This window comes from Montipora capricornis, chromosome 10 (genome assembly GCF_036669925.1).
Source record: "Montipora capricornis isolate CH-2021 chromosome 10, ASM3666992v2, whole genome shotgun sequence".
Classification (NCBI taxonomy): domain Eukaryota; kingdom Metazoa; phylum Cnidaria; class Anthozoa; order Scleractinia; family Acroporidae; genus Montipora; species Montipora capricornis.
This window is the reverse complement of record NC_090892.1, coordinates 36117021-36134011: the sequence shown is the minus strand read 5'-3', so window position 1 is coordinate 36134011 and position 16991 is coordinate 36117021. Positions and strand designations below refer to the sequence as shown.

General features: G+C 39.0%; 2 protein-coding genes and 1 long non-coding RNA gene across 3 annotated transcripts in view; 1 reads left to right on the top strand and 2 right to left on the bottom strand.

Moving 5' to 3' along the window:
* LOC138022301 (uncharacterized) overlaps positions 1–16991 on the top strand; it is a 37787-nt gene that overhangs the window by 19930 nt on the left and 866 nt on the right. Inside the window, exon 2 of the long non-coding RNA XR_011126551.1 lies at positions 14341–14398. This is a non-coding gene — a long non-coding RNA (uncharacterized lncRNA). The remainder of the gene's footprint in view (positions 1–14340; positions 14399–16991) is intronic.
* Positions 1657–3554, bottom strand: LOC138021458 (melatonin receptor type 1A-like). Its single transcript, XM_068868341.1, has one exon. It carries the CDS (start codon positions 3482–3484, stop codon positions 2468–2470), a length of 1017 nt encoding a protein of 338 aa, XP_068724442.1. The 5' UTR covers positions 3485–3554; the 3' UTR covers positions 1657–2467.
* LOC138022300 (pre-mRNA-splicing factor ATP-dependent RNA helicase PRP16-like) overlaps positions 9541–16991 on the bottom strand; it is a 34960-nt gene continuing 27509 nt past the window's right edge. The window contains exons 19-26 of the mRNA XM_068869401.1: positions 15295–15459; positions 14080–14228; positions 13353–13407; positions 13134–13268; positions 12517–12642; positions 11752–11847; positions 10660–10778; positions 9541–10473 (exon numbers count right to left, since the gene is read on the bottom strand). Of these exons, the coding sequence (XP_068725502.1) occupies positions 10401–10473; positions 10660–10778; positions 11752–11847; positions 12517–12642; positions 13134–13268; positions 13353–13407; positions 14080–14228; positions 15295–15459 (918 nt within the window). The 3' untranslated portion in view covers positions 9541–10400. The remainder of the gene's footprint in view (positions 10474–10659; positions 10779–11751; positions 11848–12516; positions 12643–13133; positions 13269–13352; positions 13408–14079; positions 14229–15294; positions 15460–16991) is intronic.

The window sequence follows — 16991 nt, the reverse complement described above, 5'->3', positions numbered from 1 at the left end:
TCTTACTACTTGTGAAGGCTGTTGTATATGACCTACTCAAGATTCCTGGCTAAGACTTGGTAGATGATTGGCTTATTATGTTCACAATTACACACACCAAGTTTGGTGAAAACCGGAAGTAACTCAATTTTTTCGTGACGCTTTTTGTTTATGGGTCCATTTGGACCCCGAGCGCGCGTGGGGGCTGGAAATGAGTTTAATACAATTCAGCCTAGATCGCTAAAGGTGGATGGTTTCAAGCGAAAAACTGATTTCGAAAGCAGCTGGTCCAATAAACAGGCCAGCCACCTAAAAAGCTCATACCCTATAGTAATACTTCCGGAAATATTGAATTTCCACATGGCAGATTATTTGTATCAACTCCAACATTAAAATGGGTCACACAAGTCACGTTCAGATCACAGAGAGCCGGAGCTCCACATTTCACCTTCAGTAAACTTGGTGTTCTAGGATCTCCTGACATTGATAAATATTAATCTTTCCAACTCTTTAACGACCTCTTCTGTGACTATAAATTTTCGAACTTTTATCTTTCTTACGTATCTGAGCTACAGCACTTAAGCCTTGACTCCTTTAGAATAAACATTGAGAACGTTCTGCGCGACAGTGAATGGAATAACATCCTCCTATCCATTGGTGGGAGGCGAACGCTCTCACCATTGTGCTACACCCCTGTTCCCCATCAACGCTGATGTAGAAAAAGGAATGATACTTGGCTTCAAGATTGGTTCAGTCGAATGAACGGAATGACCGGAATGTGGTTCAATCGGAATAGGCAGAATATGCGTTATTTTGGGAAAGATTTGGCGGGAAATGATACGCGGCCGGCTGGTCGCCGGCCGGCGGCTTGAAAATTGTAAAAATTTGAATGAAATAGCGATACAAACGGTCTACTGTAGATGCGGTTGTGCTGGCCTCTCTTCTGTTTCTTTACCGCTGCTAGAACAAGAAGAGCTGTAAGTTTGTGTTAATATAGAAAAAAAAGTGCCCTCGCCTGGTCAAAAGAAATGACGTTGGCATTAATTGGTTTGCGCAAAAACCACGAAGCTTTTATCAATTAAGTCGACATCAAGAAGAAGAGCATATGGGAACACATTTGCACTACGCAAAGCACTCACAAGTACAAAAAATTCTTCGTCATCTTCCCCGTTAAGGTTTCAGCAAATGAAGCAAACCTAAAAACCGAGAAAACCGCCAAAAAAATGGTACGTATGGCCATATTTCAACATTTCGTGTTCCAAACTTTCGGGAAACCTTTTCCACTCGCCATACTAACGCAATTGGCGCATGCGCAGATACAATAGTTCCCAGGTCACCTTCGCTAATAGTATTCCGTTTTCTTAATATGTGTTTTTTTTGAAAATTGATATTCCGTGTATGAGAATAGTCAAGATACTCCCAAAAGAATGCACCCTAGGAACGTATGTGTTTTGTGACCGTGTGTCAAGGGCCTTATGGAATTTTGAGTTACCGGGGCCTTCGTTCAGAATTTATGGCCGATATTCTGGAGTGGATCCGGAGGCAATTGGAACTCGAGTTTCCTAATATATTGGATAGAGGATGGGGACCTAAATATGAACTCGCGGGAAGCACCAAGAAATAGCACCAAACGCAAAGGAAACACAAGTAACACACAATTGAGCTAATGAAAGTCGTTTAAATTAAATTTATTCTCCATCTTTTGAACTGTTATATATGATCATTACATTAATATTACGGTGCAAAGTCTTTTTGCACTAGGAGCTTGGGCTAGCTGTGGTATTTACCAGAACAATTGGAACTACATTAATACCTATTTAATCGAAAAACTTTGTAGTTGACAATATTAATTTTAATTAATATTGACAAAGGTTTCTATTAAAAATCAAGAATTTTGTTGCTTAGAGTTGTTATATAATTGGTTTTAAGCAGATGCAATTTTGAAGTGATAGACAGTTTCCTAAAATATTGAACCATCTAAGAACGGTAAGTAGAATGCCCCCCGGGATACCCTTATACTTTGGAATATTCTCATTATTCTTGTCAAATTTACAATTATCGGATGAATGGAAAGTACAAATTTTGAAGGTGTAAATGACTGAAATGAGGAAATCGCCAACGGCGAGAGTAAATAAAATCCCATTTATCATCACCTGCCGCTCAAACTGCAAGACAAACTATAGTTTTGATTTGATGTGAATAAAGAACCTACTAAACTTCGTTTTGTATATTATTTTATATATTCTTCTATTCCGGTATTTCTATTACATATGTTATATTAGCCTAAACTTCAAAAGGGTTACAAAACCTATAATAACTGACCTAAATGCTCAGTTCACGGAGAGATCATCGTGGGAAGTTACGTGTGTTGTAGAGAAATGAATCATTAGCGATAATGCGACCCAAAATCTTCACAATAAACAGTTTCAATGAAAACTTGATACATCAGCCAAATGTAATCCTCATTCTTTTTTATCGTGATCAACACTTAAAGCATTATAGTGAGATTACCAAGATGCCGTTCGTCAAGTTCTTGAGGAACATTATTCGTATTTATCTGAGGAGTTTCATTAGTTATGCGATCCCGAACTTTCTTCTTACGCTCACATATAATTTTGCGGAATTCTCTTCTGAAACAACGGTTCATACCAGCGTAAATTAATGGATTGATCGTATTGGATAAGTAAAGGAAAAAGAAAGATAGGAGCTTCACATTTCGTGGGAGAACCAAATGGAAGCGCATTAAAAGGACAATGATCCAAAAGGGAATCCAACAGATCATGAAAGCGAAAACAACTACAAAAAGAGATTTACTAATTCTTATCTCTCGGGCACTGATGATCGGCGAGTTTTGTCGCAAGAATGAAATTTCAGTTTTGTGGTGCTGGATTTTTTTCGCAACTTTCACGTAGCTAAAGATGGTGATGGTTAAAGGCGTTAACAAGAACAAAGAGACAACGATACAATAGTGTATCAGTCTGCCACTTTCGCTGAGATGATCAATGGCACATGAGGCAATATTCGGGAAAAACGTGTTCTTTCGAAGACCAATTATGTTTGGGAGGCCACTGTAACAGGCGACAATCACCCAAACAGACACTAGAAGTGTCAATGACTTTTTCGTTGAAAAGAACCTCTGATATTCCCGGTCTGGTCTGCACATTCGCACATAACGATTGAGGGCTGTCAGTCCCATTGTTACTGGTGAAACGTAGATGATAAACGCACTGAAGAAAGCAAGAACATTACAAATAACTTCACCAAAAATCCAGTGGCCGCTAACAAGAACAGATGTCACAAACGGCATTACAAATACAGCCGATAGTAAATCGCTTATTGCCAGCGCGATGATGTAAAGATTCGTTGTTGTTCGCAATCCGGTGTTTCTGTATACGGACATACAAACCAAGGTGTTTCCCATAAGGGACAGAAGATTCAAGACAATTAACGCGCTGACTTCTACGACAACTGTGAAAACGTTCCTGGACTGCAGAACACTCGCCATTCTGTGTTGTCAAAACGTCGATCGCACAAAAAATCTCCCTGCTAGAATCTCCCGAGGTGTGGTTGCCTGAATTTTGAACGATTCTTAACTCTTTTAACAGATGTATATATCGTGTTAATTTTATATATTTCGACAATGTCATAACTTCCTGGGATCAACCCACCTTTGATTGGACGAAGAAAGTGTTTCGAAAGGATTAAGTATTCTGGAATAATAGCTTCCTTTCCTAATTTGGGTACAAATAGACTTTTCCACTATTTTTGATGCCATCCTGGCTGGGGGACAAACACGGCTAAATTTATAGTAAATCTATGGGATTTTAGCCGACTCTGAACCCCTGTAGCGCCGCTGAAAAGAACGTCCGTAAATTCGAATAATAAATCTTCTCATGTTGCTTCTAATTTCGCGGCAATTTGCATGATTTTGATTAGAAGGATTGTAATAAAATGTTAAAAATTCGTTTAGTGTCGTTGAAGCCTGAATCTCTTCTTCATATTTCATGAAAATAATCTCAATAGAAATGTCCAGCGGTTCTAAGTCGGCCAAAATCCCCTACATTTACTGTTTTTTAGGCCGTGTTTGCCCCCCAACCAAGATGGCGTCATTAATTAACCGTGGAATGGTCTATAAATTTAAAATGCACCTGCTCAAAAGCTCTCAATAAACTAGATATGATGCAAACATGGCAAAACGTGAGTAGGAAAAGCATTCTCGGCTTTATATTCATACTTGATTTTCTTGGGCTTTAAAAAATTACTCAAGTTGATGTAAGGTGTGATTTACTAATGGTCGCTACACTTTGTGAGCAGCGTGCTATCTCTTCTAACGTTCGGTTGTCTAACCTCTAGCAAAGATTATGCACTTCTAAGGCCTATCCCGGGGTTTTGGGGAATAAGGGAACACAGCTTATTTGATCCAGGGAACAGCGGAACAGGAAAAGTTAAAATATATATGAATCATCGCTGTATTGTCACTAACTCCTACTGTGTAATTTCTATTGCCACCCTGCAATTTTCAACTTTAATTGAGGTATATTAAGTGTACCCCAAATGACAACCTCGGGTTGTCGCTGCTTCACGGTCACACGTTTCATAAAAAACCCCAATAAAGTAAATCTATTTCCTGAAAGGTTAGGAATTGTAGATTCTGATTATTAGTTGATTTAAGGCAACAAATAAAAACCTTTCCTAAAAGAGCGATCTTTTTCCAAAAGTATGTATTTTCACAAACTGAGTTCGTTTCCGGAGAAGCGAGCGACATCGCTACGTTTTCTTCACACCTTGCTCTAAATACTTTTGAGGTTTTCCGTTTGGGTGCCTTCTTCGTACTTGAAAAAGGACACGATCTTTTGCGTTGTTTTTTGAAGACATCTTCTACAACAAACAAATCGATTACGCCGTGACAGACTAATCGCGCGATGCAAAGCAAAACATGCTGCGCTTCTATAACGCGACTTTTAAAGTGAAACTGTCACGGAAAGCGCATGCGCTAGCGTCTTGTGAAAACTTGAAAAGTGTTAGGTTATATAAACGTTTTTCAAGTTGAATCGAAAAATTCAAAATGGTGTCCACTGTGGAGGGCCATGGTGGACAAAGGAGAAACTCCGGCGAATGTACGTGACTCACGCGTGAATCCATGATGGCGGCTAGAATTTTCCGTGGGCTCGAGAGCAAACAAACTCGAGCAGGCGCAGCTGATGACAGTGCCCCTTTAATGGCAGTTTAATTGATAATGACAACTTGTTGACAGCTTCTAATTGGAGATAATTTATTCATAGACTCGTTTTTCTTTTGTAATTTTGTCTAGAAGAAACCTTTTTTTCACGGAACTTTTTGCAATTAAAAGAACTCAATGAGATGTACCTGGGAATATCAAAAACTAAAATTTGGCAAAATTATCAATTTTGGGTTATACTGATACCTTAAAAGACTTTTCTGTAATTGCCATTCATTCATTGGCATTGGCCTCTATCGCTTAATTAGGGATTTAATTTAGCTCCATTTTCTACCTGTATTTATTAGTTTTATTGTCATACGTCATACCATTGTTGAGCTTTTGTTATTTTCCAGGTGGGATAAAGTGACCAAAAGGTTCGAGAAACGAAGTCTTTAGTTTACTTTCTTATTTCTTATCGTGGAAATCTTAAACTAAAACGCGATTCTGCTTTAGAATAAGCGGACTACAAATAACTCAGTGCTTATAAAAACGTTTTTCACAGTTTTCAGAAACGAGCACCCACTCTACGAAAGATAAAAGAAGATTCACTTTAACCACACACACACACACACACACAAAAACGCTGAATGTTTGCCAAACCTCAAATTTGCATGGTAAAATCTCTTCTTTATTTTTTAGACAAAAAGTTTCTCTAGGCAAAAGTTAGTAATTAATAAAAACAAAGTATAATATGTTGTAAGGGCTTCACGAAGTAGGAAAAGTCTAATATATATTTATTATATCGCAAAGCTAGTCTCAGGGAAATCCGAGCTCTCTGATTGGTTCTTTCTCGGTCGGGATTTTGCAGTACGGGTGGTGTATTTTTATTTTGGAGCAGCCGGCAAATTCAAAATTTGCAACCACAACTGCGAAAAAAATGTGACTATTGTCATTCTTCACAGCGAAACAACCAGTAAAAAGCTAAAAGGATCGAAAGTTTACCGAGAATTCAAAGACGGATAAAGAAGACGAATATTCTATGAGCGACTTTATACATTATTATCCTGAGGATCTGGAAACTTGACTTTTGATGCAGAAACTGAAACAGGCATCACCAAAAGCTAGGAAGCAATGGACGATTGTATCAACCATCAGAAAAGTGCAAAGGGGATAACGAATGGTCTTTGCGAGCATTCGCGAGCATGCGAGCACTGTTTTATTTCGCGAGCACGTGCAATGACCGAATTTGTCTTCCGAGGTGCGAGCACTTCAGAAAATTCAACTGGCCAACCGGTGCCAGGTTTTTCGGAAATCGTCGCCATATCCGTCCGGCGATCCAGGACCAACCATAAGGCGTTAATCAGGCACTAGGGTTACCTAGACCTGGACCAGTGAAGCATCCCAGTTCCGCGCCGGTTGATGTCACTAGGGAACTTAAGCAACGACGACGGCGACGGCACCGAGAACGTCATCTCAAAATATAAATTCGCGTCATTGTAATCACTTTGTAAACATGTCAACCCTTCTTATATGACAAGGGTGTGGTAGTTCCTCAAAAATGACATTGGTCGGAACGGCGCTTAATTTAGGGGAGAAAATGAGACTTTAGCGTCAAGTGCTGACGTTCTCTTTAAAACCTAAAATTTGACTATTTCACGTTGTTGTTTTGCTGACGACGGCAAAGAAATGGACAAAAGTGAAAAACGCACGTGCAGGGCGTGCAAAGCCATTGTTTTTGCCCACTAAATATACACATTTGTGACGTTCTCGTTGCCGTCGCTGTTGTCGTTGCTTAAGTTCCCTACTAATCAGCCGTCCCTGACGTCATTGTCGAAGCAGTGCGCTCCAGATCAGGTCCCGGTCGGCATCGCCGCGACGTAACATTAGACTACCTTCGAGACTGGTTGAAGAAATGTAGAGACACCAGAAAATTTAAGACTTCACTTAGTTTAAATAAAGTGTACAAGACTAGGCTTGTTTTTTTAAATTTATTTTTCTCTTCTTTTAAATATAAAAAGAAAAGGGGAAAAATGTGAAAAAGTTTTATCTTATGGTTTTTTCCTGTCTTCGAGTTTTTCTCTTTGAAGTTCGCTAGCGTTTACAGTTTAGAATAAATAAGCTAAAGTAGAAGTTTTGTGCCGTCGTTACGATTCTTTCTTTCTTCATGGAGTAACAGAAACACATGAGGAAACAGAGTGGCAATGGGATCGTTCTTTTGGCAACTACTGCTTTCCTTTCTCTATTCCTTTACAAAGCCTACCTTCACTGGTACAACTATATGTAGAACAGTCATTCGTATCCAACCTCCCTCGTCTTTTCACTGAATAAAATGCGACGCCTAGTTTGTCGGTTTGAAGCTAGCCATAAGAGCCGTTGATTCGGACAACGTTCGATAATTTCTCTCTTCTATTTAAGTAACAAAGCTCGAAGTATCATCTAAGAAACGTTTACAAAGGAAAAAAAATTGGACAAAAGGGTGGCCGGGACCCGCCCTCTTGGGTTGTTCTATTGTTTTATCGGATAATGTATGCCTCGACATTGCTGCGCAGTGTTATTCACCTGCGAATGCAGCCGCCTCTTATCACTCCCATTTGATTTGGCATATGAGAGGCGGCTGTATTCGCAGGCTTTTTAGTACAGCGATGTAGTAAAGCATTATTTCTATACCAAAACATCGACGAAGCACTTGAAAATTTGAAGGGACCATTCGGTACCCCCTACACTCATGTTACTAATAGCACGTGTTCGTAATTGGAGGCTGTTCGTTTTCCCAAAACCGATAAAGTACCAGCTGAAGTACTATCTGACTCTTCTCTATGCCTCGCTTTATTCGTCTTTCACATCAGAGGAACATTACAACTCACTAGTCCTTCGTTTCAGTTATTCTTTCTTCGCTCGTGTCCTTCGTTTCCAGAATTCAGAGCGTACTTACTGAAAATTACATCATCTGTGAGAGAACATTCGCAAAACATGGAATAACAATATTGTCACGCACGTTCCTACAAACGTCCGTACTTAAACAGGCTAAAAAGACGGCTACGAAACTAGGTAAATGAAACAGTTTTTAAATCTTAAATTCACTACTTTCACAATCCCATAATACACCTCTATTACCCCCCAAAACGTTTGCATAACAATTGTTTGCAATTTCTCCTGGGACATGAAAATATCTCAAGAAAGTCGAAAACAATGGTTATGCAGATTTTTGCGGGGTAAAAGAGGTGTATTATGGGATTGGAGCAAGTAGTGAATGTCCAACAAGTTCAGCTTTCGAGAAGGGCCAATAAATTTTTTTTTTTGCTTATATGCTAATTAGATCAACTAGCCTCGTTCTAAGGCAACCTTTCTGTTGTAGTTAGTGGGTCCAATTAGCAAAAGGACAAAGAAATAATTATTTGGCGGCCATTTATGATTGTCGTCTATGGAAGATTCCTGCGTCCACCTACTAAACTCGATGACTGAAATAAAGGTTACTTTCGAATCCATATTTATGATTTGCTGATATTGTTGTCAATGGTCTCCACCCTCTTGCTAACAAATTTTGGCGCCATTCGCAGATAAAGTGGTCACATACGGGAATTCCGAGTGGAAGCAACAATTCCTGCCTCAGGAATTTCGTAGCCGTTCTCAGCACTTTTTAAATGCTATAAACTCGACTCATTGTCTCCACTTGTTCACATAACGTCTGGGTGTAACCAAACAACAAACTGTACTCCAAACGAAAGATAGAAGTAATCCTTGCAGTTATCTGGACAATTTAAGCAAATTGTCTCTTCTTGACACCTGAGAAAGCCAGGCCACTTCAACGGGATTCGAATCTCAGCGATCCCGTTGAAATGCTCTAACGAATGAGCTACGAAGCCACGGAGCTGGGAACAGGTCAATTTGTTGGACATATATGTTCCCGTGAAATGACTGTCGAATGAAACAGAGCATCGGTAGAGCATGGCACCGACATCAGAGAGGTCATGGGTTCGATTCCCTGTGAAGCCACCTTAATTTTTCATGTGTCCATAAGAGACAATTGCTTAAAATGTAAAATGTAATCATTTCTATCTTTCGTCTATAAAATGCACTCCGCTCTTTGAAATTCGCTATTATCAAACTCACGATTCGATTCAAGACCCGTACCCTCTAGAATGCCCATGTATATGCTCCCACAGCACCTTACTTGTCTTATTTTCCGGACCTTTCAGTTTTTCTCAGTTTTAAGTATCTCTGCCAACTCAACGTAAGCATTTAGGGTTCATTTCCACTGATTATTTCTGTAGCACAAGAGATACAAGCATTTGATTGTATCAGATATTTTACGTTTACTAGGAAAGCAAGTGCATCCATCCGGCTCGGTTAATATATAGCAAACTATAAAAAAATATAGAAACAAACAAACAAAAAGCATGTAAGAACGACCGACTGTACACTTTATTTACAACTCAACAAAATACATATTTATTGCCATAAGATTTAACGCCGGTAGAGCAGCGCATTTTCCGTTAAAAAGAACTGAGGTTCTGTTCATTGCCAAAGTATATACTGTACACCAAAATAACAAAATGGAAACAAGCAAAGCAATAAGTAATTTCTAAAAACAAAATACTCATACAACGTAAGCGGATTGCAACCACACGAAGCAGTAAAAACTGGGAAAAACACCATTTCAGGATACAAAGCTCCTGGGTTGCACGAGTATTGCGCGTTTACACGTATACTTCCACGTGCACAAAACAACAACCAACAAGGAACTAAATGTAATAGAACTAGAGCCAATCACGATTATAAGCTCTATGTAAAAGTTGATATGCTAAATTGCTACAAACATTTTTTCTTTGTACGGATCGTTAATATGTGGAATAATTTGCCTAAAGATGTTGTACACGCAGAATCGCTGACTTTATTTCGCAACAGATTAAGGATATATGTGAATATTGATTAATACGATTGTAAGCAGTTTTAACTATCTGTATATTCTATATTTTACCTTTTCATCATTATTTTGGGGAATCTTTTATGTAGGGATGACCTCTAGATATCCCCTTTCGAGAGATATTGTATAAGTTAAATTTTTTATCTCTTGAATAAAGTATTGTATTGTATTGTATTGTATTGTATTGTATTGTATTGTAACGACAATACTATCCTGCCGCTGTCAAATACAGCAGCGTCATACAAAGATGGAGGGATAAATCAATGGTCACCCATGTGGCGCGATCGTTAATCCAGAGAAAAAAGAAAGATATTTCGTCAACTATTCGCGATTATCTCACAGTCCAAATCTATAGGGAGAACGACGTGGAGTGGCAGGGGGCTTGCGTCCTGGAGTAGCAATTTGCGACCTGCAGTTAAAGAAAAACAACAAACAATTAGTATTTTGCTTGCTGTTAATTCCACAACCTGGCTTCTCTCAAATGCAGTCGAAGAGATTTGATTATCTCGATCTTTTTTTTTTTTTTTTTTTACAACAAGTCATTTACTGTGAGATCGACAACTCACAGATCTTCCAATGCACCATATTTACTAACTTTACTGAAGGAGTTTGCTTGGCCAGAATTTCCTCCTCTCGAGCTTTCATCTGCTCGCTGGCAGCAGCCATCTCTTCTTCCATCGCCGTCATGTCTTCTTTGGCACGTTTTCGTTTTTCCTGCGCGATTCACAAAAAAACCAAACAAATAAATGAACAAATATTTAAGTAATATATGAAAGCAAACCAAAAGATGAATAAATTCTGCAAAAAATCTTAGGTTTGAAATGGAATGGCGAAAGAAAAAAGTGACAACAAAATGGTTCTCAATGTAGCTGATCTAAAAGCCTTGTCAAGATGACTCCTGCAGAGTCATTAGTGTAATTTCAAGATACAAATCTTGCGACAAGTCTTTGCTTTTTTATATGTTCATTGCCAGATTTGCAAAACTTGGGAATGGGACATACAACGGACTGCTTCGTACGTTTGTCTAAAAGATATAGATTACATCCAAAGCGACCGAGAACTTTATTAGCCTTGCGAGAATACAATTGATATGCAAGTTCAAGTGTACGTCGTTTAACATTGCAAGTTCTAAGTATTTCGCGAGAGTTACGGTCCGGCCAGAGGTACACCACTTACAGAGAACGTCTAGCATTCAAATTGTAATTTACGATTTCCATTAATGCTTTCCACGACAACAGAGACACTTAAAGCGCAGGAACGTAGACCGAATGCAAGAATGCCTGTTATAGCGCCGTACGAAATTCTCTTCAAACTTTGACTCTTATCTCTCAAATGCGTTTTTTGAAGTACCCGTCTTAAACTCCTTTGAAAACATTTTCGTATCGCGGTTACGCTGATTTAAAACTCTTAAAGCATGTTAATCATTATTATTATTATTAGTTAGTTAGTTAGTTAGTTAGTTAGTTAGTTAGTTAGACTAATTAGCACAAAGATAAAAGAATAATATAGTAGCTGCCATTTTTGCACCGGATCTATAGTATTCAGTAATAACTGTAAAAGTTCAGTGATTGAAAATGTTTTAGCATATTCCAATGAGAGCACTCTGCGACGGCACTGCAACTTTTGAATCTTTTCATTTGCGATTCAAACCAAATCATCAAAAGTTCTTCAAACCAGAACAATGTACCAGTCTGGTCTTTGTGGATTCCTTAACAGTGTAAAACATGGGTCCCAGCTCTGCCAGCCAATAACCATCCACAGCTGTAACACATTGCATGTACTCCTGTTGAACGAGATAAAATGTGCAGTAATGATCTTCATGAACTTGTCATGTGCAGTGCTTTTTAAACCTTCAACAAAAACGCTGAGGTTGAAACGCAATTTTGGACGATTGCCCAACGGACAAATGTGCGACAAATTCCAAGCGGACAGCCCAACTCCACAAATAAGAACAACAAAACAACAACAACGACGACACGCAAGCAAAATCTAGAGAGGCTGTTTGCACGACAGCGAAGGAAAATACTTGCTGAGAAGTTGAGTGGATTGACCGACAGCAACTGCTTGGGTTATGTCCGTGCCATTGTGAATGATGCTTGGGAAATAACAGTCCATTTAAGATGTTTTCACGCACAGGATAACTGGAAATTATTTCAAACGTGTTTGTCGAATCTTCGTGGCTTAGCGCATATCCTGGCCGATCGAATTTGTTACACGACTGAACCAAAATAAATAAAACAAATTATTGGAATATTTTTCATATTTAAAAACATCGTTTTCACAAACAACCGCATGGGCAATAACGAATCACCCCCCCCCCCCCCCCCCCCCCTTCCAAAAAAGGCCTTTATAGGAACCATTGAACTATTTTAGTCGTTCTTCTTCGAAATTTCTCAAACTGTAGCTCTAAGTCTCTGCGAAAGAACGCAAATAAAGTAAAGGGATTTCTTACCTTGGATGTCATGACTAATTCGTGGTAGACAATATAGTCCGGTGTATACCCCATACCAAACAGTGCACTGGTCGGGTGTAGATGACAGGGCATTCCAGTCCGCATGTTGACGTATTCTCCAATACCCTGCAGTTAAGACAAGTTGACGGGGACATCTGTCGTTGAATGAGGTTCACAAGAGCACGATCTGAATGTAAGGTCCTTTGTAAAGGGAGTCCTTGTCACTACAATCAAGCTTCTGAGACTCTTTGCAAGTCCATCTTTTATTTCTTGTTTTACTTACTTCAAAACCTTCCTCGCAGACCCACATGCAACAGAGAAGCCTTCTGGCGGGGATGCGTTAAATGCTTCAAAGTAAATTATTATTGAATACAAGGTCGCAATAGGGAATTCATTGGGGCTTTACTGTTTCTGGAGTATTTTTGAAGGATCAGGCGCCATTCTTCAGCATTTGTTGTCACCTGAATGAACGCAACCTTCTGGGTGTGGCTGGGAATCCCGTGTATTGTTGAAGGAATTTGTAGGTTACTTGCACTGTAATTATAAAGTCCGACAATATAAAGCTCTCTTAGTATACTTAAGAGACAAATTAAAGTCTCGCTGCAGAGGTGACTTACCTTGAGCCTGGCAGCTTGATGGAAGTAGGACGAGCAAATGCACTTTCTGATGACATCCCAATCATTGCCACACGATTTTAGCGACATTTTCTGTTGAATCATGATATCTTTAAGCTGCCCACGGACCTCACGAACCTAAAAGATAACGCAAAATGTAATCGAATTTAGTTTTCGAGACGGCATAATATGACAAATAAATGTCAAGCCAATGAAACTTACCTTTCGCATGGCTTTGATGTGAATAAAGTGCTCGCTACACCATTGACCTGAATAACTAATGATAACAAAGAAGCAGTTTAATCACCAAATAGACAAAATCTTATGCCCCGTTCACACCAAACCTTTTCCTGAAAAAAAAAAATCGAACAAATGTGTTTGCAAGCAAAGTATATTCGCGAATTTGTCATTACTGATATGTGTTTTTCTATTTTTGTTTTACGACAAACTAGATCAATGGAGTCTACAAATTGAAAAACCTCATCATAATTTCTTTTCCGGAAGTGCAGTTTTTCTACCAAAAAATAAACTAGTAGTAAACCAATACCCCATTCACACCATAGTTAATCGAGGGACTGGTTACGAAACCTTAAAACGTTCAAAAGCGAGAACAATGAATTGACCGTGACCTTGCACAATCTTTTGTTTTGGTCTCGCATGGGGTCCCAAATTAGTCGCGCATAATTTAATCGAAGAATTTGATTGGTTATCGTATCGAAAAAAGGTGTGTTTTGTGCAGGGTCAAGGCCAAACATACGGACAAAAACATCAAACAAAGGAACTTGTCTAGTTTCATAACCATATTCTCTTGTTCTTTCAACGTTCCTCCCAGTTTATCAGCCTTAAAACTACAGAAATCGGTTGTTTTATTGCTTGAATATCCTGTTCAATTATGAGGCTGAAATCGGGACAAGGAGCAAAGCAAACCCAGAAAAAAGCTTGCACTCACTTGTTGCTTTTCCACTGTAAGTAAACGTTAAGGTAAGTTAGGTGGTCGCTTTCTGGTACAGAAAATTTCTCCCTGGCGGCATCGCTTTCCTCTTCTCGTCCTTTTGGACGAAAAAATATGGCTGGCACTGACAGCATGGAAACTATTGTCTAAAAGAAACGAAATAATTGAGATAGTAGGGAGTGTTTGAGCCTTTATTTTGGACTCCACAAGGGTCAGCGAAGAGTAATCGTTAAATTGTTTCTTTTTTTTGGGTTTTAGCCGTCTCTCGAGTTTCACTGATGTGACCACCGTGAAGAACAAGGACCAATCTACACTGGTGCGTTTTCGCTAGCATACCTTTTGATGCGTTTTGGCTTATAGTTCGCACTTCAACGCCTAATAACACCGACAATAAATAAATTAAAACACTGGACTGGAGCGTTTTTACTGTAGCAATGTAAAAAGCGCAGACTATAAACAGTGACACAAGGCGACGGTCTCCAATGTAAATTGGGGAATCATTTACTTGTGTTAACCCTGGGCATTCACTCATCGGGCGCCCTAGGATGACCACAGCGTTAAACAGAGTAAAACCTGCTAAGTCTCACTCCCAGGGATCAATGGATTAACATGCTTTAAGAGTTTTAAGTCAGGGTAACCGCGATACGAAAATGTTTTCATAGGAGTTTAAGACGGGTACTTCAAAAAACGCATTTGAGAGATATGAGCTAGTCAAAGTTTGAAGAGAATTTCGTACGGCGCCATAACAGGTCATGAAGACAGCGAAACCTGTAATGAAAATTCCTTTGCAGGAAAGTTACTTGGCATGCCGTGAAGGTAAAGGTCAAGGTACACGTTATTTAACGTCGGAAGTTCCTTTACTCTCTAGAGAGTATTCTCCCAGGAAGCCGACGGTGCGCTCATTTTACCCCCCTCTTTTCCATCAGTGCTCCGTTTTAAGGGTATTTAAAGCTACTTAGGTTACACTGAGAGGAAAGAAGTCGAAACAAGGATGAGAGATCCGGGGATCGAACTCGGGACCTTATGCACAAAGGCCGCGCACTAACCGACTGTGCCACCCTTGCTCCTGAAGTAACTAGAACGTAAGTTTGTCCCTCCGCTGACAAAAATACTATTATAATGTGTAATGTGTTCTGGATATCAAATGCTCAACATCATTAAGCCATTTGTTCCTTCCTTTGATTTACTTTTTCTTTGCACATACTAACTTACCAGTGTCTCGTCACTGCACTCCATGTCCACAGCTATTATTAACATTTTCGACAGGGCGGGGTCTAATGGGAACTCGACCATTTGTCGGCCCAACGGATTCAGACTGCCTGTGTTGTCTAGCGCTCCAAGAATCCATAACTGGTACATCGAATTTAAGATGTTGTCCTAGAAAAAGGGACAAAATTAACGTTTCGGTGCTAAAAATTACAAAGAACAAAGTTTAACTGGAAAATCACTTTTTTAAAGAAACTCTAAAGTAGAAGCAAAAGAGTATCATATATAGCACTTGTTTAAAAATTAAGCACACAACAACAACTTTATTGTCGTCACAATAACTAGTAGATGGAAACGCACAAAGAAAAGGCATGCAGTGTAGCCCAGTGGTTAGGGCGCTTTGCCTTGAGATCCGGGGACCGCCTAGTCTCCTTCGCAGCCGCTCGGGCCGGAGACCGCCGGTTCAACTTCTCAGCTGCACTTGCAAATAGCCAACTAGCTTGTCTCCGGCCATTGGGATTCTCACAGATATGACGGACAGATTTTTTTATTTGCTCGATAAAATCCCCACAATGTACTGATAAATATGGAAAAAAATATTCGATAGCGATTTTTCTTCCCCGTGTTTTGATGTACCAAAAACGTGAAATTTCACTTCCGGTGGAGTACAAAACCACGATACCGAAAACAGGAAACTGGGAATGATATTGAAGTCATTTCAGGACATTTAGGGTGCATTCGATTGACCCTATTCCGGAATAAGTATACGTGGAGTGATGATTTAAAACTGTATGTTTGGCGTTTTGAAGCAACAAGGATAATAATAATAATAATAATAATAATAATAATAATACTTTATTTATATAGCGCTGATTACATTACAATGTTCAAGACCGCTTTACAAGTTCCAAAAATAATAATAGTAATAATAATTTCCAATTTATACTAATATACAAATAAAAGAATAAGATAATACAAAATATAAAATAATAAAAATCAGTAATTAGCAATATTTAAATATGCACTCATAGCTAACAAAAATATGAGCTCTTAAAAAGATGTGTCTTAAGTTTCTTCTTAAAAGTGTCAATAGAGTCGCACCTCCTAATTTCTAAAGGAAGACTATTCCATAATCGAGGTGCACAAACAAAGAAGGCACGTGAGCCATACGTCTTGAGATTAAATTTGGGCTCATGCAGGAGCATTTGCGTAGACGATCTTAACATACGCCTTGGAATATAGGCTTCTTCACTTAAATAACTAGGTGCTAAACCATTAACTACTTTAAACGTAAATAATAAAATCTTAAATATTATCCTCTGGATAATAAAGATATGTTTAAAATAGCATTTTAGCGGGTGTTTGACATTTTAATGTGAATCTCCGTAAAAGCGAAGGATTTCTAACTTCTATTCCATGTATTCCTATTCCGCAATACGGTCAATCGAACGCGCCCTTAGTTTCGCGGAAAACAGACTTCTCAGTCATTTTCTTATCTGTGTGGCAGTGTGTGGAGAATCGTTGGAGTTTTCCTCAACCTTTTTGGATAAAAAGAGCATAAATAGATGGAAAGCTGCGAAAGCTTGAATTTAAACGACTGAAAACGAGAACAATGAGTTTTGTCAGCGATATCGAACATTAAGACGTGGAATCAATCGGATCTCGCGCGCAAATGTGAGAAACAGAGCTTGACAAAAATCATG

What these genes read in the sequence shown, in the direction of transcription:
- LOC138021458 (XM_068868341.1), bottom strand. Translation starts at nt 3,484, where the DNA reads ATGGCGAGTGTTCTGCAGTCCAGGAACGTTTTCACAGTTGTCGTAGAA.